This window comes from Pantherophis guttatus, chromosome 3 (assembly GCF_059756535.1).
Source record: "Pantherophis guttatus breed Tessera chromosome 3, ASM5975653v1, whole genome shotgun sequence".
Lineage (NCBI taxonomy): Eukaryota > Metazoa > Chordata > Lepidosauria > Squamata > Colubridae > Pantherophis > Pantherophis guttatus.
The window spans coordinates 141,738,303-141,763,073 of NC_142065.1; the positions used below are offsets into that span (position 1 = coordinate 141,738,303).

The 24,771-nt window shown below is 35.4% G+C and overlaps 1 protein-coding gene across 1 annotated transcript in view; it reads right to left on the reverse strand.

The window, feature by feature from the left end:
• Positions 1–24,771, reverse strand: part of KDSR (3-ketodihydrosphingosine reductase) — a 36,715-nt gene that overhangs the window by 9,205 nt on the left and 2,739 nt on the right. The window contains exons 2-7 of the mRNA XM_060691137.2: positions 12,859–12,948; positions 9,163–9,219; positions 4,522–4,587; positions 4,324–4,419; positions 2,814–3,005; positions 1,670–1,753 (exon numbers count right to left, since the gene is read on the reverse strand). Coding sequence (XP_060547120.1) covers positions 1,670–1,753; positions 2,814–3,005; positions 4,324–4,419; positions 4,522–4,587; positions 9,163–9,219; positions 12,859–12,948 — 585 coding nt within the window. The remainder of the gene's footprint in view (positions 1–1,669; positions 1,754–2,813; positions 3,006–4,323; positions 4,420–4,521; positions 4,588–9,162; positions 9,220–12,858; positions 12,949–24,771) is intronic.

A 24,771-nucleotide genomic window follows, 5' to 3' on the forward strand; every position in this document is an offset into this window, starting at 1 on the left:
TGGTCCTCGACTTACAGTTCATTTAGTGACCATTCGAAGTTACGATGGCACGGAAAAAAGTGACTTATGATCATTTTTCACACTTAGGCCCATTCCAGCATCCCAATGGTCCCATGATTTATATTAGGATGCTTGACAACTGACTCAGCTTTATGATGGTTGCAGTGTCCCAGGGTCACATGATCACTCTTTGCAATCTTCTGACAAGAAAAGTCAACAGGGGAAACCAGATTCACTTAACAACCATGTCATTAATTTAACAACTGCAGTTAACAAATGTGACAAGAAAAGTCGTAAAATGGGGCAAAACTCCCTTAACAAATTTCTCACTTAGCAATGCAAGTTTGGGGCTCAATTTTGGTTGTAAGTGGAGGACTACCTACATATAGAAGCAAAATACTATTTCCTATTATTTTGAACTTTCTTACCCTTCACCAGCTATATTAAGGTACGTTTGGCTAGACTCAATATGTTAAAAAATAACCTACTCGTGTACACAGGTCATATAAAATAAAAATAGAGCACAGCAAAGGGTTGAGACTACAATATTGTGAGGCAGTCCACTTAACCTCAGAAAATTGGCCTGACTGAAGTGATGTTTCCACTGGGTGGAGTGGGGGATACTGAGGAGACATTTACTGCCTTAGTACTTTCTATGATGCAAAGCTTGGAGGCAGAAAACGCTTCTTCCCTTCCATTTTGTTATTGTTTTTCCTTTCCCTCATTTATGTAGCTCTGGGAGAAGAGAGAATGGTATATATGCCTGCACTGGTATGTCTCTGGTATGTCTCTGGTAGAAATTTTTGTAGGTTTAGTTTCCCTTTAAAAAAAAAAGTAATAATTTTCTTCACTTTTTTCTGTAAGTTTTTGTTGTTGTTAATACGGCTTTAGTGGCCTCCAATTTTGTGATTATTATATATTATCTTCAGATTAAGTTTTTCTTGTCTAAATTAATTATTTTGTTAAATATGAAGCTTCAATTGTAAGAAATTGTTGTTCATAACTAATCAAATAACTAAATAAAATCATATATTTTTCTTTATTTAAATATATAGGCTTTTGTAAATCAAGGATGCTAAAGGTTGATAATTAGATATAGAAGATTTTTTTTTTTTTTTTTTTTTACAAAACTTCTAAAGGGCAGGGATTTTATTTTGTTTTTGCAAGAAACTCAATTTTTTTCTGACAAAGAATATTTTGGGCTAGATTTTGGAACAGAGATACACATTCAAATTCATGGTAGAACAGATACTGCAGCTATTATTGTGTTTCCCTGAAAATAAGACCCTGTCTTATATTTTTTTTGAACCCTCAAATAAGCCCTTGGCCTTATTGCCATGCACTCAAAAGCCTGATTGGGCTTATTATCAGGGGATGTCTTATTTTGGGGAAAACAGGGTATAGTATACAGTTGTAGCACTAATAATGGGGAAAACTGAAATGTTCACTGTCTAATTAGAGATAAATCCAATAATCATTTTGCAAATCTTTTTACTTTCAGATAAACCAAATACTTTCACTGTAGATCAAAATAAAATAAATAAAAGTTTTCAGAACTGTGGTGAATGTTGTGTACATGATAAGAGTTGTTATGCAACATAAAATGAGTTTGGAGAAAACATGTTGATGTGTATATCTGGAATTTGATTGAAAGAAACTAAGAAGTTACCTTGTTCTGACTTTCCTCTGCAAAGCCAGGTGTGTCTGTATCTGGAGGATAGGCAATGGTCACACATATATTATATGGCTTTACCTATTGAGAAAAATACTCAGTTTATGTTATAGTAGTTTGAGAGCTTCATGCTTACTAATCTTACATAAAAATAGATGATGAGATGCAAGAAAAGGCATATACTTGCCTTATAGTTGCCAAGAAGTTGGTAATACTCCAAAAATACTTCTCAGCTTACACTCTGTACAATTATTTCATATTTTATTCTAATATATATTTGTCGCTACAAATTAAATCAGTGGTGCAAGTAGGATATTACTGGGGCTATAAGACGTATAAATCCCAGTAAAACCTGGGATGTTTGCTGCAAGTTACAAAATAATACAGCTATGAACTTAGAATTGAATGTGAACTATAATTTCAACCTTCTATGTTCTGCTTGTGTTTTTTTAAGATGTTAAATTGTATTCTTTTATCATAAGAAATGATGCTGACTTAAGAGCATACAGCTATTAATCTATATTTTACAAAAAGAAAAAAAATCTTACTTTTGAACCTGGACATAATGTTGGCATGACTATTTGAATACATCTATAGAATAGGGAAAGTTTATTTTCATGCCATTAACAGCTACTACTTTTGAAAAGTATCAGTATTCTGTTGCCAGACTGAGACAATTAGCATTGCCACAGAATGCACAGAATGGAAGAGACGTAATTTAGCAATATTGTGTTAAATGAACAACTAAATGAATTACGTGGTAATTCAGAAATATTTCATAAATAGGAGAGATCTAGTCTACAGTATAAATTACTCTAAGCAACCTTCTTCATCTAAGGATCCTATTTTGCTTCTGGTTCAGCCTTTACTTATTATTTGGTCCTTATCCCTAACTTCTGAGCCTTAAAACCTTCTGGAAAAGAGAGAGGTAAGTCCTATAAGAATTAAGAAATTAAGTTTTCCTGGTTGAAGGGTTGATTATTCTACTTTGTGTTCACCATAAATAATCCAAGTATGGTCAGAATGGGGCTTCGACAGGACTGTAAAGCACTAGGAAGTGATATTTAAGTCTAAATATTGCTATAACAAGTTATGACTATTTTCTTTAAGTACCACAGCTACTGGTGAGAGATAATCATACCTCCATATGTAAAGATTCAGCTAATCCTCTAAGAGCATATTTTGTTGCAGAATAAGCCGAATAGCCATAAACACCAATTTGTCCAGCCTGAGATGAGACAAACACAATCCTCCCCATTCTTCTCTCCTTCATTTTACCAACTACTGCACGAGTTGGGTAAACACTACCCAGATAGTTGATAGCCATTAATTGCTGTAAATAAACATATATTAGTGTCAGCTGCTTTCATAATAAAATTGGCACAGGTTGCATTAATGTATAGGTAGATTAAAACAGGTGTGGTGCTGGCCTGTAACTTCACTCTTAGGTTTCAGCAATATTAATCTAAATTACATAGTGGCATAATCCTATGCAAAACCTATAATAAAACCCCCACAAAATATTGCTCCATGCAATGTGCTGACTTTAACTCTTGTAAAACACACCATGGTGTTGTTGCACTCAGTTCTATAGCCATTTTGATACCCAATGGGATATATGTTCTTGGGTTTTCACCCAAGAGGAAGAAGCGTGCAAGAAAGCATTTGAAAGGGTAGTTCTGGAAAGCCACTATTAGTCAGTTTCCCATGTTTATCAGTAGTTACAAGCAACCTAACTCCATTCCCAACAATAGGTCTTCATTACTAATTGAATCAATGAGAAACTACTATAAAAATATACGGTATCTACAAGGCCTCGTCTTCTAAAAATGATGCTGTTGTATTTTGCCTTAATTAATATACCACACATCCACAAAACATTTTCAACAATTAAATTGGTTCAGTGTTGCAACACTTTACACATAAAAAGTATCCAAGAATATTTATTAAGTTATAATGTAAGTAGGAAAGATTTGACCTTATTAAGTAGTAACAATAGAACAAATCTCAGGTATACTTTATATCAGGCATGTCCAACATTTTGGCTTGCCTGGGTTGTATTCCATGAAGGGGAATTGTCTTGGGCCAAATATAAAATATACAATAGAGTTCAGGGGTCCCCAACCTCGGGCCGTGGCCCACTACTGGACCTTGAGTCTTATGGAACCGGGCTGCGGAAATGGTGGGTGACCGCGCATGGGTGCACATCCCCACCCATGTGAGCAGCGGGTGACCACATGCACATCCCCACTCACGCAAGCGACTGTGCGTGTGCCCGCTGCTCGCACAAATGGAGCTGTGTGAGCATGGGACCATCCCCTCTCTCCCTCCTGTCAGTCTGCAAAGCCAAAAAGGTTGGAGAACTCTGATACAGTTAATCTATATAAATGCACATCATCATGTTAAAAGTTTACAATTGTGTGGGGCTCCTTACTATCCAAAGGCCATAGTTGGACATACCTGCTTTATATAAAGATTAACATTCGATGTTTTATTTCATATAATTTAGGTACAGATGCATTTATATAAGTTGTCTTTAAGGTCCTTGAGAAGTTTTAATTTTTAGTAATTTCACTTCCATATAAGATATAAATAATCAATATAATGCAACAGAAAAAGATTCATTTAAGACTTAAGCTAGGACCACTTACCTCAAACCTATAGGTATCAATTTCTTCAAATTTTCCAGTTATTGATGTTCCAGCACAATTAACAAGCATGTCAACAGGACCCAATCTTTCTTGAGCCTAAAAGACATCAGTGTCACAAATTATATGCTACTATTTGAACAGAATAACTCTATCATAACATGAAAATATGAGCTTTATAAAAGCCAGCAGGTCCCTTACTTGTTTAAGCAACTTCTCCACATTTGCATAATCTTTGGAAACATCAAGAGAAATAGAATGCACAACCTAAAAGAGAGAGAAAAAAAAGAAGAATTATATGACCCCATTCAACTGAATGTAATGTTGTTGATTTCATCATTTACAACCATTTTAAATTACCATTTTATTTGTTTTGAATTATTTCTACTTTCCCAAATGCCATATTATGTAAGAAGCTATAGAATTATTACTAGCATAAAAAAAAACTTATAAAATATATATTTAGGTTACCATATCTAAAATATGAAACAATATTTCTTTGTTTATTTTATTATATTTTTATCCTGCTCTTATTACTTAACAGAGTAAGAGCTGGAAGTGACCTTGGAGTAGTGGTGAAATCTGAACCGGTTTGCCACCGGTTCGCTGGCTGCGCATGCATGGTGTGCGCCAAATGCATGCTGTGTGTGCACCAAATGCATGCTGTGCACACGCGCATACACAGTACATGCCAAACGCGTGCTGCACATGGAATAAAGGATGCTTGGGAAGGTAAGTAGAACAGCGAGGAGGGGAACAGCTGTGCCGCGTGATTTAGATTTAGATTTAGATTTTAAATCGCGCGGCACAGCTGATCGTCAGAAATACTGGTTTGGAGGAACTGGTAGCTTTTTTTAAATACTGGTTTGCCTGAACTGGTAGTTTTTATCACTACCATTTCGTCCAAACTGGTGCAATCTGGTAGCATTTCACCACTGCCTTGGAGGTCTTCTAGTTCAACCCACTGCTCAGGGAGGAAACCCTATACCAGTGATGGCGAACCTTTTAGAGACCGAGTGTCCAAACTGCAACCCAAAACCCACTTATTTATTGCAAAGTGTCAACACAGCAATTTAACCTGAATACTGAGGTTTTAGTTTATAAAAAACAACTCATGCATTAACATGAAAAAATATATTAGAAAATATAGTTTTCAAGGACTATAAATTCAGGGGACTTAGAGATATAATTTTGGGACTGATTAAATTTAATTGACAACTGGTTTTATTGGTGTTTATAGAAAATTGAGATATTGAAAATGTGGTGGAACATTTTTATAATATTAAAATATTAGTGATTTAACAGGTGTTAATAAGTATATTGTATAAAGAAATGTTATTGATGTTTACATATACTTTTTGGAGAAAGTGATAAAAAATCACAGAGAATAGTATTGGTATTGAAGAACCCCAACATATCGGAAAAATAAAGAAAATAGTATAATATAGATTGATACATAAAATAATATATTATAATTATAATGAGCACATTAACGTTAGAAGTTGGACAAAAATTCTGTATATGTAACTGTATTAGTACTGTGAGCACTGTGTGAAAAATATGTTAACCCAGTCATTACACTGTCCACAAAAAATGTTGGTTGTTAAAGGAAAACTGCAAATAAAACATTTATTAAAAAAGAAGCAGCAGCAGCAATGGATGGAAACTAATCAAGGAGAGAAGCAATCTAGAACTAAGGAGAAATTTCCTGACAGAACAATTAATCAGTGGAATTACTTCCCTCAAGAAGTTGTGGGTGCTTCAACACTGGAAGTTTTTCATACATAATATTCCTTTTCGTCCTATTTTCCCCACAGCAACAATCCTGGGAGGTGGTTTGGGCTGAGAGAGAGTTATTGGTCCAAAGTCACCCAGCTAGCTTGCATTCCTGAGATGGCACGAGAACTGGTCTCCTGTTTTTAGGCAAGCACCTTAACCATTACTATACACAAACTGGTTTCAAACAGACTTTCAAAAAAACTATTTGTGGATAGCAAAATAATGTTTCCCCGATGTGTCATTGATGAGCCACAAACATTAACATTCATGCCTTGAGCACTACTAAATCTAAATTGGCATCATCCTGAGTCCACCTTCCTTGTTTAAAAAATGTGTAAGTGTGGTAGTAAGCACAGATTTTGGCTAGTCATTAGGACATTAGATGTATGTCTAAGCTTTATTTTATCAGGACAAAGATTTCCTGCAGGATGCAACTATTTTATCAATGAAAAATAGCAGTTTTGAACAGCCTCCTGGAAACAGCTGCTAAGAAAATAAATAGAAAGGTATTATTATGTAGGGGTCTTATTTATGGGCTTCTTATTAATGTATGGTTGACCACTGTAGGAATTTTGATTAGATAGGGTTGGGCTAGCTCATCTCTTGTTCTTTATATGGCTAAATAATACATTTAATGCCAAAGTCATCGTAAACCATTTAATTCATTCTAAAATCAAGAAGCTCAGCAAAAGTTTTGCATTAATAGACAGCTATGAGTACTCAATAGACAGCTATGAGCTCAGAGGTGGATTTAAAGATGTCATCTATTTAGAGTCCTTGTGTTGCCAAGTCCAGCCTCAGCCTGATTTCCATTGGCCCTTATCTAGCACCAATTTAATGCTAACCATTAATTGGTTAAATTCTTGTGATTAAGCTTGAGTAATAAATCTTTCTGAGCTATAACTTAATCTAAAGTCCTGATCTTTTACTTTTGATATTAAACGGGACATTTCACAGTAAATTGGAATTAAAATTGCCAGGAGAAATATCAACAACAGATATGCAGATGATACCACTCTAATGGCAGAAAGTAAAGAGGAACTAAAGAGCCTCTTGATGCAGATGAAGGAGGAGAGTGCAAAAGTTGGCTTGAAACTCAACATTAAGAAAACTAAGATCAAGGCTATGGTTTTCCCAGTTGCAATGTATGGCTGTGAAAGTTGGACCATAAGGAAGGCTGAGCGCCAAAGAATTGAGGCCTTTGAATTATGGTGCTGGAGAAGACTCCTGCGAATCCCTTGGACTGCAATGTGATCAAACTGGTCAGACCTAGAGGAGATCAATCCTTACTGTTCTTTAGAAGGCCAGATCCTGAAGATGAAACTCAAATATTTTGGCCACCTAATGAGAAGGAAGGACTCACTGAAGAAGAGCCTAATGTTGGGAAAGATTGAGGGCAAAAGAAGAAGGGAACGACAGAGAATGAGTCTAAAATGGAATTGGACATTTTATGGCCCGCAGGCCACATCTGGCCCTTTGGTTGCCCCTGTCTGGCCTGCGGTGGCAAGCAGCAGATGGAGTGGTGGGGAGGCAGTGGCAGCAGAGTGGTGGCAGCAGGAGGTGGTCCGGTGGCATCCTTCTCAATTTCTCATGTGGCCCCTTGGGAAAATTAATTGCTCATCCTGACTATAATGTAGAAGTAGTAAACTACAACTAGAAGAAATAAAGAGTGTAGCCTTCCTGAGGTCACAGTTTACCTACCATCAACTGCAGCTTGACCAATAATCAAAAAATGTAATTCAGTGAAATAATGAATAACAAACAAATGAATGAAATGGTGAATAATGAAAAATAGTAATGCAGTGAAATCTAAGAGTCACAGGTTCCCTATTTCCCTTGAATTACTGTGCATTCATGTAGTCATCATCCACTATATGCTACTGTAGATTACTCTGCTGTACTTGTTGATTCTGCTTACAAGGAATTTATTTATTTATTTATTTATTTATTTATTTATTTATTTATTTATTTATTTATTTATTTATTTATTTATTTATTTATTTGATTTATATGCCGCCCTTCTCCGGAGACTCAGGGCGGCTTACAATGTGTTAAGTAATAGCCTTCATACTTTTGTATATACCTGCTTAGTAGGGCTTTTGGCCCCCCTGCTAAGCGGTGTTCTTTTTTTATACAAAGTCAGCTTATTGCCCCCACAATCCGGGTCCTCATTTTACCTACCTCGGAAGGATGGAAGGCTGAGTCAACCTTGAGCCTGGTGAGATTTGAACTCGCAGTAATTGCAGGCAGCTTACAGCTAAGTGCTACTTTAACAGCACTTTAGCCCGCTGCGCCACCAAGGCTCTTATGATCTGGATGACTGAGAATCTCCATTAGTCAGACAGGAGATCTTAAGACACAGTAGTGTCAGACAGTATCTTAAGACACAAAAGTGCTGGAAGGGTCCCTGGAGGTCTTCTATTCCAACCCCGTGCTCAAGCAGGAAACCTTATTCCAGACAAATGGCTTTCCAGTCTCTTCTTGGAAACTTCCAGTGTTCTGGAACTGACTAATAAACACCTCTCCGATTTCAACACATTTATTTAGTGGATATAAGGTAGGAAGCTATGAAGATCTCTAAGGTTTTCTGCCACCTACACTCCTGACTTGTGGTACTTATTATGGGTTATTCATTCCAAAGATATAACAGCGGTTAGCCTATTACTTCTGCCATGAATAATATAATTATTCTGGGAACTCCCTATGACTTAAAGACATTGACTGAAGGATGCAAATCCCATTAGTTTCAGAAAATATAATGCTGGGAACTTTTACATGTCTCCCTCAAAATAAATGTGTATTTCTACCTTCTGGCTGCTATATAATTTAGGACTTCCTTTTCCTTAACAAACAAGCTTCAGATTATCTATGAAATTATTTGCCAAGTACTTTAGTTTTATGACTCATGAGGAAACTATTACATCACATTTCATCTATAACATCTGACAGTTAGGATAGCAACACTTCATTTACTTTAAGTTAGAGTGTGTGGAGGAGGAGGAGGAGGAGGAGGAGAGAGGGGGTGGGAGAGGTGTATTGTTAAAAGTGAAAGTGGAAACTTACCTGCTTCTCATTAACTGAAAATGTCTCAATTTCTTTCTTGGCCTCCAAGAGACGTTTCTGGAATTAAATAAGCACATCTTGGACTTGCAACTAAAATATTTTGTTAAAATATAGCATTATTTAAATTTTTAAATTTTAAATTATTTTAGAAATTACCATCTAGCATATAACAAATCTATATATAAATAATGTATTACAAGTTCTATAACTATGTAAGTAACTTCTTCAGCTAATTAGGATTAAATCAACCATTCAACTCCACTTTAAGAAGTTTGACTTGAGTTATTTATTTATTTATTATATTTCTATACCGCCTTTCTCCCGTAGGACTCAAGGCGGTGTACAGTCAAGAAAAAATATAGATATGCAAACATCATAAAATTGCTAATTAAAATTATTATTATAACATAGTTTGGCCCAATTAAATAGAACCTAAAATTAGATAACATTTTAAAATCATTCACATGTTCATATGTTTAGCCCCGCCTGTTGGAACATCAGGGTCTCGAGGGTACGGCGGAAAGCACGGAGATCAGGGATATTTCGTATCTCAGGGGGCAGTTCATTCCAAAGGGTTGGAGCCTTCACAGAGAAGGCCCTCCCCCTGGGAGTCGCCAGTCGGCATAATTTGACTGACGTTACCTTGAGTAGTCCCTCCTTGTGAGAACGAACTGGTCGGTGGGAGGCTATTGGTGGCAAAAGACGGTCTCATAGGTACCCAGGTCCTAAGCCATGGAGCGCTTTAAAGGTGATGACTAACACCTTGAATCGCACCCGGAAGACCACAGGGAGCCAGTGCAGCTTGCGTAGGAGAGGTATTACATGGGCACAAGCTGCGCCCATAATCACCTGCGCGGCTACATTCTGGACCAGTTGGAGCCTCCGGGTGCTTTTCAAGGGGAGCCTCATGTAGAGAGCATTACAGTAGTCCATACGGGAGGTGACTAGGGCATGAGTGACCGTGCGCAAGGTGTCCCGATCCAGAAAGGGACGCAACTGGCAGATCAGGCGAACCTGATAAAAGGCACCCCTTGCCACGGCCGTCAAATGATCTTCTAAAGATAGCCGTGAATCCAGGAGGACACCCAAGTTGCGGGCCCTCTCTGTGGGGAGGGCTTATGTCTACATTCATGTGCAATACAAGTCCTTCAATGTATATTCAGAAGTTTCATTGTGTTCCATGGGACTTATTAAGATATAAAAGTTTACAGTAGAGTAACCTTTCTTCTTAAGATCTCTACTTCCCAAGAAGCAAGCAATCATTATCATAAGGCATCCACATGACATATATCATTCCAGGAAGAGATGCAGCTACTTTAAGCAATGCCAAATAGTGAGATGTACTGCATATCCATACTTTTTTAGTCTGTAAATGTCACCAACACAGAACTATATGCAAATCTGTTAAGAGCTGGAATTCTAGCCAATACTGTTCAATATTTTTAAAAAGTAATATAATATTGTAGCATCAGATACACACCAGTGCAAATAAAATTATTTTTGTATTTCTTTTTAACATTTTTAACTTAAAAATTAGTATTTCATTTTCAGTTCTTAAATTGTTATATTTGTGCTTTTGTATTGTTGCTTGTTCCATTATTAATGTTTTTAATTAAAGTACAAGTGTGCTTCTTTGATTCAATCATAAAAAGCTGGAGGTTGCAAATTCCAAAATAAAAATTAAAAAGGTTTTTAATATATAATGCACAATAAGTAGCTGCATAACACTAAACAGAGTCCACATAATGGTTTCAAACCCACAAAACATAAATAAATATGAACATCTATAACTGTTTCTTTAATGAAAGAGGATACAATGACTGTCCAAAAATGTGAGGTTTGATATGGAAGCCCTAAACATCTGAGAGCTCCAGCCTTTTCCTACACTTTTATTTCTAGCTGCTAATGAAAAGTAATAATGCCTCTAGTGACAACTGCAGCAAGATCAGCTGATATGAGTCCTAGGCAGCCTTTGTTGAAGAGCTGGCCAAAGGGGAGCATTGCCCTGACAACTTCACCTGAGTTTGTTTCTGAGACCTATTTCTGTGAACATATTAGCTGCCTTGGTGTTGACTAAGATGAGGATATGTCAACTACATAAAACTATGTTTTGGAGTTGTGTAGTTCTGGCCTAGAAATCAGGAGAGAGTGAGTGCTAGTCCCATCCTAGGCGTGAAAATCAGCTTTGGCCCAGTCGCTCTCTTAGCCCAACCCACTTCATGGGCTTGTTGCGGGGAAAATAGGAGAAAGGAGTATTATATATGTTCACTGCCATGAAGGTGGGATAAAAATCTAATAATCAATCAACCTTTGCCAGGTTTCGTGCTGCAAGGGGAAATGCCATCTAGAGCCTTGGAACTGGTCACAATGTTCTTTGATGGCTTACTATACAGAGACTAGATCAGGAGTGTCAAACTCAAGGTCTGCGGGCCAGATTTGACCCATGGGGTGCTTAGATCTGACCTGCAGGGCCATCCTGGAAACAGCAAAGGACTGGCCTGCGGTGCCTCTGCCAGTGAAAATGGAGCACAGGGAGGCTGCTTCTTCAGTTATGAATCCAGAACTGAAGAAGCTTTCAGAACTGAGGAAGCTTTTTGGATGAGAATCAAAACATTTTCAAGAAAAAAAAGAAAGCCCCAGGGTCTCCGTTTTCACTGACAGAGGGCTGCAGGAGGCTGTTGCGGCTGAAAATGGAGCCCGGGTGGGCCGTGCATAGCCCCCTGGGCTCTGTTTTTGCTGGCAGAGGGCTGCAGGAGGCTGTCATGGCTGAAAACGGAGCCTCGACAAGTGACATCAAGCTGACCATGCCCCCCCCTGGGCCCCCAAGATCAAGCAGAACCCTGATGCTGCCCCTCCATAAAATTGAGTTTGACACCCCTGGACTAAATGTACTTATTCTGCTCTATTGATATATCTCTGTGGAGGCTGTTTGCTCATGCTATTGTTCAACTTTGTAGAACTGTGGTTACTTTTCAATAGAAATGGACACAATTTCTTTGAATCTATGACTAATGTCTCTTCATGCTTTGCACACCCTGAATGAGAAACTCTGTTTAGTATAGAAATGCTTCTACAGCAGTAAAGTGGCTGATTTCGAACCATTTCACTCTTAAGCCTTGTGGGGCTACAGTGAAAAATTACAGTAGAGACCTGCTGAATTCCACCAATAAAAACTTACCCATCTCCATATGCAAAATTGAAGTTTGACAGTAGACAGTAGATTAGGACCAGTCACATATGAAAAAGTGGGACAAAAAATGCCAGCTCTGTGCTTTGTCCTCTGGATTGCTGAGTTACATGCACAAAGAAGTAGAAAATATTGCTCCTTGTGCACTGAGAAACCATTCTATAAAAATAGAATGTTGGCTTTCCCTCCTCAAAACTCAATCCATGTTTTTTTTTAACAATCCATGTTATTTAAATGGCTGCCACTGATGTGATCCTATCCTGATTTTTCTACATCTGACCCAAATTTACAAGAGTAAGGTCTCTATTTTTAAAAAACCACTAGAAATGCCACAAATTCAGTTAGAGTTTGCTATCATTAATTTAATTTCTATTTTTTCCAGCGATCAGTGCTTGATTTTGAATCCCAGAATGCATTTAATTAAAGAACAGTGCCATATGGTCACTGTTGTTTAATAATCTGTAATTAGCTTAAAACATGACAATTACTAAATAAACTTAAAAATTTACCTCATTTCTTGCAATCAGAGTTATGAAAGCACCCTGCTTGAAGCATTCAATAGCAATGCTTTTCCCAATGCCACTGGAACCACCAGTTACCTTTAAGTAAAGGAGATATGGATTAAAGTCATGAAGTTGATAATCTGTCATTGTACAGCTCTTAGAAATAAGAATTCCAAGTAGGAGCCACACATTTGCATGCACCAGCATTTTCCTTCCATATACAATGGGACATTTCTGGTCCATGGCTAATACTATGAAGATGGTAAACAATAATATAAATGGTTGCAGGTTGCCTTCATGGACAATCAAGTTCATTTTAAACTTAATTATTTAATTGAGTTGTGAATCCTAATCTACTACTAATCTATCTACATCCTAATCTACACCCTAATCCACTAATCTGTTTATAAATCATAATATGATATAGTTGGGGTATATTTGCATATCACTGCATTGAGGTATTTCTCTGTAACTGTACTCAAGACAAATTACAGATAGCTAGGCAGATTGACATATAGTTATGTAATCACAAACTAGGAATCTAAGGTTCTCTCTTCTTAAAAATTTGTATTTATTGAGGATTTTATATCAAGTAAAAAAGGAAATCTAAATAAAAATTTAGAAAATAAAAAAGTGCAAGAAAATATAAGGGGAAAGTTATAAAGTATGACTTTCAACCTTCTCTTCAACACATATTAACAAACCTATTATCTCCTCTCCTTAACTCTTCTTCCAAAAAGCTCTTCAATCCCTTACAGGTAGACCTTGATTTACAATCACAATTGAGCCCAAAATTTCTCTTGCTAAGGTGACAGTTGTTAAGTGAGTTTTGCCCATTTTATAGCCTTTCTTGCCACAGGTAAGTGAATAACTGCAGTTGTTAAGTTAGTAACACAGTTATTAAGGGAATTGGCTTACCTATTGACTTTGCTTGTTAGAAGGTAGCAAAGGTCCAGGACACTACAACCATCAAGAATATGATCTAGTTTCTAAGCATACAAATTTTGATCACATAACCATGAGGACGCTGCAATGGTCATAAGTGGGAAAAACAGCCCTCAGTCACTTTTTCAGTGCCCTTGTAACTTTGGTCACTAAACAAATGCTTGTAAATTGAGGACTACCTGTATCTCACACGTTTCTATCATTAAATTCATAAAACATCATTTCACATTTTCTTCATTTAGCAAAAAGTCCTTTAAAGTTTTTTAGTCTTTAAAAAAATACTTATTTTGTCCCTGATAAATTATGTCAGTTTTGTCATTTTCACTAATTCTGACATTTTTACGATCCATTTCTTCATTGTAGAAATTTCCTTCCAGCTTTCTGTATATACTAATCTTGCTGCTGTTATCATACATAAAATTAACCTTCCATGAGTCTTTTCCAGTTTAACATCAATTTGTCCTAAGTAAAAATTTCTGGGTTTTTTTTGTTGCAATATCGACTTTTAAAATTCTTTATATTGTTATATGTATTTGTATTTTGTATCCAAAATTTCTTAGCTTTTTCACAAATGTACCATGCCTGGTAAAATGTCCCTCAGGGGCAACTCAGGGAATCTGAGGGAATATAAATATATTTTTGAAAATTTCTCTGATACCAACAATACATCAATTTTCATTTATTGTTCTTTAAATGCTGCTAAATTGCAACTCCTACTGTATTATCCTTATTTATCCAAGCTAACTCGATTGCTGGAAATGGAGTTCAGCACTTGATGGAATTCAATACAAAAACCTGCATATTTTAAATTTTTGTTCAATACCAAAAATGCTTTACAGCTTTCAGTAGCATGCCTTTTAAGGCAGACATTAAAATTCTTCGCTCAATCCACCCTGCATCCTTGAATGGTAGCAAACTTTTTTGTGGACAAAAGTATATACAGATATATCTAAGATTTGTTAATGTGTTATCTATACATCTTTATTTGGCTAAATTCATACCTGTCATGCATGTTCAAAACTCATTTTATCAAACATGTGGGATGTTATTCTGAGTGATGAGTATTTGGGTGTCATCATCATCATCATCACTTTTGCCTATCCACTGCAGGAGGATGAAGGCCTCTTCTGCATGTTTCCAACCAATACAGTCATGAGCTTTCTTTTTTCAACTGGGCCCACAATACTTGCTGATGTCATCGATCCATCTTGTTTTAGGTCTTTTTCATGGATGCTTTTTATTCTATGACTGCTTTGATCCACCTGCCATCAGTTCTTCTTGCTATGTGACCAGCCCATTTCCATGTCAATTCTTTTACTCTCTTTATGATATTGTATACTTTGTTTGTTCTCTAATCCCTGTGCAGGTCTATCTTGTCTTGTAATGCCGAGCATGGTATCTTTCCATGGCTCTTCGCGCCACTCACAGCTTTTGTATCGATTGTGAGGTTAGTGTCCATGTTCCACCGGCACGTTAGAGTAGGTAGCATACACTGATCGAACACTTTTCTCTTCAGGCATAGGGGGAGGTTGTTCTTGAAAATTATACTTAGCTTGCTGAACAACCTGGATGTGATCCATTGTGCTATAGTCACTTCTGAACTTGCCTGTTCCTTTGGCTGTGCATCATTTAATGTTTTCAATATTCTTTTTGCTATTATCTTGGTGAAAACCTTTTTTTAAAGACAAGTATTATTAAATTTTTCTTTTACATACATATTTTATGAACAGAGTATTGACCGGGTCACATCTTTTACAACTTATAACATAATTATATATTGATTTTTATAACCTATTCCAATATTTTTTGTTTTTTCCAGATACAATTTACATATTTCATTTTCTGCCATGATATTATTTTTCTCTACTTTTTTATCTTATCTTAATCTCTTCTTATACATAATATATAAACAGTATCACAATCCGCCCTTTAAATACTGATTTCTTAGCTTTACTTCAATTATTTATCTTATTTCTCCATTTATAAAGTATATTTCTTATAATCCCCATACATTTTTTTGGTTATAAACAATAAACTTCATCTTATTCAATTTTTACTTTGAAACCCTTTAAGTTAATTGATCTTCCACATCATATTTTATCTCTTCTTAATACATAATAAGTAATATCACTATCTGCCCTTAATTTCTAATTTCTATTATAGCATCAATTAATTATTTTGTTTCATCATTTACAACATATTATTTCAAAATCCCCATCAGTTTTTTTTACATTTCCATTTTGTATCTTTTTTAAAAAAAAATTATTTTACCCATTTTGTATCTTAATTTCATTTTCATAATTAAACCTAATTACCACTTCATATTTCATCTGCTGTTCCATTTTACAATACACTATACATCATCGTATTTACTTTTTGCATTCACAATTACTAATATTAATACAGTTCCCTTAGATCTACTAATATATACCTTATTTCCCTTCCTCCTTTCCACTATTCTTCACCTTTTAACCATTTTCTCTTGGTCTCTCCAGAATTCCATTTTTTAATAATTTTCTCCCTTCGTCCGATTTTCTTTCCTTCTTCTTCTTCTTTTTTATTTTTATATTTATTGTGTCTTTTCTCTTGAATCCTTTCTCTGGCTTTTAAGTCATCACTCGCTTAATTCGCGCCCCCCCCCACTGTTACCTAATCTTTTCCCATTTCCTTCTCTTCCCTTAGATTGCTTTTTTTGGGGGGGGGAAAAGATTCCCCCTTATCCATTCTTTTTTTGCCACTGTAAATCCGTGTAATCATCTAACTTTTTGCTTTCAATTCTTTCTTCAACATTGTTTTCTTGTTTCTCATTTATGTTCTCTTTTTTCTGTTTTATATGCTCTTAGAAAATTTCTGACTTTTTATTGCCCTTATTTTTATTGATTCATGCACATTTTTAAGCATCTCAATTAAGTCCTCACACATCCAAGACTCCATATTGTCAGTTTAAAACATTATTGGTATTTCAACTTATGTTAATTAAGATTTAGGTCCATATAGTCTCTTTTTTCTTTCTAACTAATATCCAGTACAAATGTTTGTCTAATCCACTCAAATTTAATGCTTTATTATTGTTCACCTCCTTTAGAAGTCGAGACCAAGCAGTTTAAGAAAAAACAAATGCTCCTTAAAGTTTCTCACAGCTCTTATCATGATCAAGGTCACTGTAATTATTTCCTTGAATTTTAAGGCCAATTGTTGTAGTGCTTTCTACCAGATGTCTCTCTCCAATCCACAATTCTCAAAACAACAAAGTATCCAGTTTACACAAGTACTTTAAATCCACATAAAAATACTTTCTCTCAAATTGCTTTTCCTTTTATTGTTTTTAATTTTCCCAAATTCAGTTTTAAATCCAGTTGTAAAATTTCTTTTCTTGGGGTTTAATATTTTGACCTCCTCTTTGTTCTTCCTTCAAACTTCAGAACTGTCAAAATTATTTCAAATCTTCATTAAAAAATACTTTCCCTCGGGTTTCCTTTTTTAAAAATTAATTTTAATTACTCCAAATCCAATTTCAGATCCAAATATAAAGTTTTCTTTCCTGGGCTTTAGTACTTTAACTTCCTCTTTGTTCTTCTCCCTCCACTAAAATTCCCAGGTGCCGTTTCCTCGCCGGGACCTTTTAGAGGTTTCTTTGGAAAAAAATTACTTTTTTACCTGTGAGTTGGCCAATCACTCACCCGGTATCAGTACTCCGTCCAAACACCACTCTTGCACAAAATCTTATTCCAGTTGCCCCAGCTTCAAAGTGGTCATTTTAAATGGCTGCTGCCCTCGCTGCCAGATCAAAGAGCTGCCTCTGACCTTCCGTGGAATTTGCCTCTTCCTCTTGGTTGTCCAAGGCTCTTCTCCTTCTTCACTTTCCCTACAAGATGGTTCCGGTCCGATGACCCCCTGACAGCGATTTGTCTGGCTGGATTTTCACCGGGCTCATTGGAGCCCACTAATTTCCAGCCAGTCTCGCCGTGACACTTCTGGTTTCTCCTTCTTGGTGAAAACCTTGTAGATGACTGAAAGAAGACTTATTGGGCAATAATTCTTTAAATCATCTTGGCCCCCTTTCTTGTGTATAAGAATCACTTCAGCATTTTTCCATGCATCGGGTATTTTTTTTCTTCTTCTTTTTCTCAGTCATTTCCTGAAGTTTTGTCATTTTTTATTGATTTTATGGCACTTTAAACTTTCTCCACTAAAATATCTGGCATTTCCTCTTTCATGAGTGTTGTTACTTTTGAGTGATCTTGATTTTTGTATAGCTCTGAAAAGAATTTTCCAATTGTTTCTAACATTTCCTCACTTGCTCTCCACACAGAGCCATCTTCACGTTTTAATGCAAAAACCTTCTTTCTTGTATTTATAAGCTTGCATTTTGCTCTATTTATCCCTTGTTTTCTTCAGTTGCCTTTTTCACATGCTGACATATTTCTTCTTAAATACATTTTCTTATGGTTCAACTAACTTGTTTATTAGTGAAACTTCCGGTATTCTTCATTGTCCATCATTTTTTTCATTAAATCAATAGTTCATCAGAGATTTTTGACTGTAACAAAGTGTTTTTTTCAGCGGTGTAATAGATGTAGCAGATTCAAGGATGTTTTCATTTTGGTCCAAAATGTTCATATCTTCCATATCTTACAACAGAGCAAAACGATATGATAGATTAATCTCAAAGTCACTGTTCTTGCCTAACATCTTATCACTCTTTATTTTTATTTTTTGTGACATCTTTCTTATATTCATAAATTCTTTTCAACATTCATACAGTTTTTTGGGGGGTGTATCATGTAATATAATTTTTAACTTTTCTTTAATTTATGGCTTCAATTATATTCTTAAGAGCCAATACACTGTCATTATATTTGTATGTGTTATCCATGTCATCAGTTTGACATACCCAATAGCTGATCTACAGTCAAAATGGATAATAACTATGTGCAACTCTGGATTTTGTTTTGTCCTCTTTATTTTTCCTCTTACTCCAGCCTTCTTATATATATTTTCTTTGCCAAAGATAACAGCTGATGCATTTGATAAAATTGACTGTAATTCATAACATACAGTGTCTCTTTGAGATATCAGAATACTTGTTTTCCTGCAACAGGAAACTACCATGTTTTTAAAAAATTAGAATTACATGATTTTAATTTTTTAAAATTTTAACTTTGGATTTTAAAGTAGCAATTTTATTGATTAAAATACAAATTCAGTTGCATTTTAAACCAGTTGAACATCTTCAGGATTTAATTAAACTGATGCTATTGGGAGCTTGTTGAAAATGGAAAATTAGCATATTGATCTAGCATTATCTATTAACGATGGAATGAAGGAAAGGATGGAAGTAGGAAGAAATGTTTGTCATCAAACATAGATGTAACAGATGTTGTACATTTATTACCAAATAATGAATATTTGGTTTGGGGAATATGAGCATTCATTACCAAATCTAAGTAATTCCTTAGGCTCTTTAAGAAAGTTTGAAGCTCTGAAAATCTGCTTCAGATCCACTTCAGAAGACGTTTCCTAAAAAAACTCCTATGTACATTTGGGCCTGAAAAAGAGAAGTGTACTTCTTTAAAGAAGAAAAAGAAAGAAAGCTTGTAGAAGGAAGTATTATATTTGTTTAAATTCTTGCCTTTATCTTTTTTAAAACTAACATTAAGTTCAAAAGGAAAAAAATAAATGTAATTCATGAATGTCAGAATTTCTCTCACAGTAACATGCTAACATGTAATAGATTTCAGGATAAAACTTCCTGAAATAAAGTCCTAATATTGTAAACTGATTTTAGAAGTAAATCAGTATTCCTTGATTGTTCTAAAGAAATAGGAAACAGTGGTTTTTAAATGTAGTCAGTCAACAATAGTTGAAGCCAGGGTGGATAAAAATCAATGATTTTTTTTAAAAAAATCAAAAAAATCAGATTTTTTTTTATTTAGATCGGATTTTTTTTATTTAAATCGGAATTTTTTGATTTTTATCGAATTTATTTTAATAAAAAACTTTTGGGGTAAAAATCTATCGTAAGATAGTTTTCTATTTAAGATACATAAATAATTTAGTTTATTCAGCATGAAATGGAACTTAGTTATGTAGCATGAGGCTCTATATTCTGCAACACTGGGACTATCGGTGAGTCAACAGTGGGTCAAAGGAGTAGCAGAGATGACAGTTGCTCTTTAAAAATTATGATTTAAATCGAGTTGATTTAAATCAAGCCTTTTTACTAGTGATTTAAATCATGATTTAAATTGTGATTTAAATCAACTCGATTTAAATCAAATCCACCCTGGTTGAAGCTGAAATATCTTTTAAATTCACATGTTAATACTTTATCAACCGAAAGATGGGTTCTTAAGGTAGTATTTTTGGTTCAAGGTAGGTTCAAGTCAAATAATATAATAGCTTACTAACTATGAATAAATATTCTAAAAGTAGGAAAAAACTGGGTATGTTTTCCTTCCTGTGGCATGCCTATTGTTGACTGACTACATTTAAAAATCACTATCAAGTTAGGCAACCGGTCATAAACTGAAAATTATCTGTATGCTAGGAAACTCTAAACTCTCTGTTATAAGGAGAGAACATTACATAAGCTGCCTTGAGCTCCTGAATAAAGACTGAGATATTAAAATAATAATAAGCAGAAATAAAACCTCTGGGGATCCTTGGTTCTCTCTGAGCTTACTTGTTTTCTTGTAGACATTTCATTATCCAAACCAGGTATCATCAGTGCTGGTCTAATAAAACCTCTGTTGGGTATCAATCCATTATACTGAATAAATTCTATTAAGTAATAAACATAAGAAGAAAACTGGAATCTCGTACATCAATACAGATATATCCAGGAATCCATCTGTGTAGTTACCAAATTAAGAGAATTATCCTCTACCACACACCCTTTCCTGCCTGCAGTCATTTTCCAAATTATCGTTTAAATAATCCAGTTCAACAAAAAAATAAAAATAAAAATCCCAGGAGGGTAGATTTGCATTTTAAAAAAAGGAACAAAAGGCATCTGTTTCGTTAGCTGGAAAAACTAACATAGTTAGTTGGAAAAAGGCATAAAGTTGGAACACAGTTATCTTGTAAGACAACACACTGACCAGCTTTTTATTTCTTAAAATTCATTCTGCAGCTGGCTATCCAACCACCTACCAGTTTTCAGGACTTTAAGTGATACTAGAATATATCAATTTTGATCCTAGCTACCGAAACTTGCCCCAAGGGGCATCCCTCAGAAGGAATATTCAGAGTTGAACATTTTTCTCCAAGAACTGTTGTAAGGCAAACAGGCAGACATCTCTTGCTATCTTGTTATCTATAGAGAGAAATAATATCCCAAAGATTTAACAGATTTTGTTTTGTTTGTTAAAATTATATGCTGCCCATTTTACTGAACTCTGGACAGCTACAATAGATTTAGTCACATACAATGAATGCAAATTAAAACAAATCTGACAGCAAAACAATGACCGTTAGTGACTCATGCTTGCTTCAAAAAAACAACCACCGATTACACAAAGAAACAAATGCATACCACATTACATACAGTCTGGATGAATATTAACACAATAGTTTGGGAGATCTGATATTGCACATTGTCCTCAACTTAAAACTGTTCATTTAGCGACTGTTCTAAGCTACAGCAGGACTGAAAAAAAGTGACGAATGCCGCTTCTCACACTTATGTCTATTACAGTGACCCATAGTCAGGTGATCAAAATTCAGGCACTTGACCATATGTAAGGTTGCAGAGATCCAGAATGATGTGATGTGACCTTCATTTGCGACTTTCTCAGGCAGCTTCTGACAAGCAAAGTCAATGGGGGAAGCCAGATTCGCTTACTGACCACGATTCATTTAAGAACTACAATGATTCACAATGGTGGCAAAAAGGGTAGTAAAAGGGGACATGACTTACTTAATAACTGCCTTGCTTAGCAATGGAAACTTTGGGCTCAATTGTGGTCATAAATCGAGGACTACCTCTATGTCAGAATGAAATCCCTTTGAAAAAAATTCTCTAAACATTTAGAGGTAGTCCTCAGCTTACAACCATTTGTTCAATGTTCAAAGTTAGCACAGCACTGAAAAAATGGACACACAACCAATTCCCAAAGTTCTGGCCATTGCATCTTGCAGTCACATGATCACAATCTAGGTGCCCAGATTCTCAGCTCATGACTTCTGCATTGCAGAGCATTGAGGACATGTGATTGCCATTTGTTACCTTCCCTGCTGGCTTCCCATGAACACAATCAAATCGCACTGCAGGAAAGATCTTAGATTGCTCCAGTGTCACTCACACCTGAAGTATCTTACTGCCCACATGAAGTTGGCCTTCCCCAAATCATACTTGACCTTTACTGGGTCTCCCACTGTCTTTTAGTCTCCTTACCTGAGACTCCAATCTCTTCCCGCTTAACCTGCATGTCCTGCGGTTGTGACAGCTACTGGGTCAGCTGGGATTGCCATCACTGAGATGGTCACATGACATTGTGCTTTATGACTGCATTGATAGGTAGTTAAATTCATAAGTCACACACCCTCAATTCTAAAATTGAGTTGAACAATAGTCAGAACAATCTTCACTAGCCAGGCATTATCCACTTCACTGTTGCTAAAATAGAGTTCCTATATAGAAACTGCAAATTTGAACAGAGGAATGATGGAATGTTGCCTTCCCAAAATCTTCCAACTGTTTCTTCACCCATGGAGAAACAGGATGGAATCCTACCTTTTGGAAGGTTCCAAATTCTATAGTCAGTGAATGAAAAACTAGCGGTTCTCTATTGGTACTAAGAATTTTTTGGGTATAACTCTCACTTGAGAATCACTTGGCTGAAAAAAAAATGCAGTAATTTTATCATAAATACATATTTAATACCAAATTTATTTTAGTTTAGATTTTATATCATTTGAGAACTTTGGTGACCTACAGTTTCCATGGTAAAAGTGCTGAATATTTAGTAAATATGCCCATATAGCAGTACTTTAGTGACTCTTTATGAAATTTTATAGCTGTTTTCAAGACCTTATATTTTTCAAAACAAATATATTGCAACAGGCACAGGAAGCAAGCTGTGAAAAATTGAAGGAAAAATGGTAGGACATAGATTAGGAAGACTCAGGTTCAAAATCCCACTCTACATGGAATTCATTGGGCGATTTGGGGCCAATCATTTCTTTCAGCACAATCTACCTCACAGGGTTGTTCATGGGATATTATGAAATGTGATCCTTGCACTTTGGCTTGAGTTCCCAGAGAAAAGGCAGGGTATAAAGGCAATAAATAAATGCATAAACGGGATAATAAACAGATCTGACAAAATGACATGATGATAATGTACATGACTTTAACAACTTGGACATGTTCTCAAAAGTTCCTTTCCAGAGATTTCGAAGTATAATTTGCAAAGTCATATTGAGCAAAATAGTCCATATATTTAACATAAAGGTATATATGATTCTAACATTAGAAATGTAAACTAATGGTATCTTGCAACTTATTTCATCAGTTCAACCATTCCTATGATTTTAGAAAGTACACAAAATATAGACATGAGAAATAAAACCTCTAAGATGACCATATAGTACTTTACACATAAATTTCCAACACATAAGCATCTACAAGATACATTTCCATAACAGAAATGTAATTTGTGTTACACAGATATTACAGCACTCGCTTATCTACAACCAGGGCAAAATTCCAAGGCACAAATTCAGTGCTGTCATGGCTGCATTTGAACACAATTTGATATGATGAGAACAATGTCCTGGATTTGCATATTTCCTTTTCCTCCCTCACAACCCTGGCCAATCATTTATTTCAGCACAATCTACCTCACAGGGTTGTTCATGGGATATTATGAAATGTGATCCTTGCACTTTGGCTTGAGCTCCCAGAGAAAAGGCAGGGTATAAATCGAGGACTACCTCTATGTCAGAATGAAATCCCTTTGAAAAAAATTCTCTAAACATTTTGTAATAATATCTAAGTTTAATATAATGGACTTAAGTGTTTAAAGAACTTCATACTCAGACCAACTCTTAATGCCAATTAAGAGTATTTTAATTCTCAGTATTTATGCCTTATCATCTGACAATTTATGCAATCAGCTAATTCTTGATCATACTGTACATCATTGTCACTTGCATTCACTAAGTATTCTTTTACAGTTTGTAACAATTCTTTGATTTTTACATTAGTCTTGACCGTAATATTTTATATGATTCCTTGATTTTGTTCAGTCCTTGAGACTAAACAAGGAAATTATGTATAGCATTGCTTCCAATGTTCTGCCGGGTTTGATTGCTGCAATTAAGTTCAATTTCTAGTTAAAGTTCAACTAAATAATTTCAGTTTATGCTGGTACTGCTGCTCCTACTGGCCAAGTCTGGCTGGGGCAATGGGGGAAAAGAGCAGTTACTTAAGATCCCATTCAATTACTACTGCAAGTGGCTTGTCTGCAAGACTGTTCTCAACTGTATGCCCAGTAGATCTTTTTAAAAAAACAAGTTCTTTGGTGTGGGGTTGAGTTTTACATTACTGTATGCTTTCTTCTGCAAACTATATCCATTAGATAAATGCAAAAGTATGTGTACATGTAATTTTTGCACCACATGCGTATTAATATGCTGATGAAGTTGCAGGTTATAAGTTGGAAATGCAAATCAGTTTTTTAATTAAAAACACAGCAAAACTCCAAGACACTAGTGACTTTCGGTATAAAACATGCTTGGTTTTCATGAGAACTTGACTTCAGTGAATATATTAAATAAAATTCTAGTAACCAAACTGAACTGAAACCTGAGATTTTTCACTTCTTTTTGGTCTTTGACTTTCTTATAAATTTCAAATAAAGAAATTAAGTTGCAAGTAAGCTAAATTACAACCTGGAGAATATTACTAGAGGAACAGAGGTAAAGACTGCATTCTATTATCTAATCTCCTATGGTGAGAATATTGTT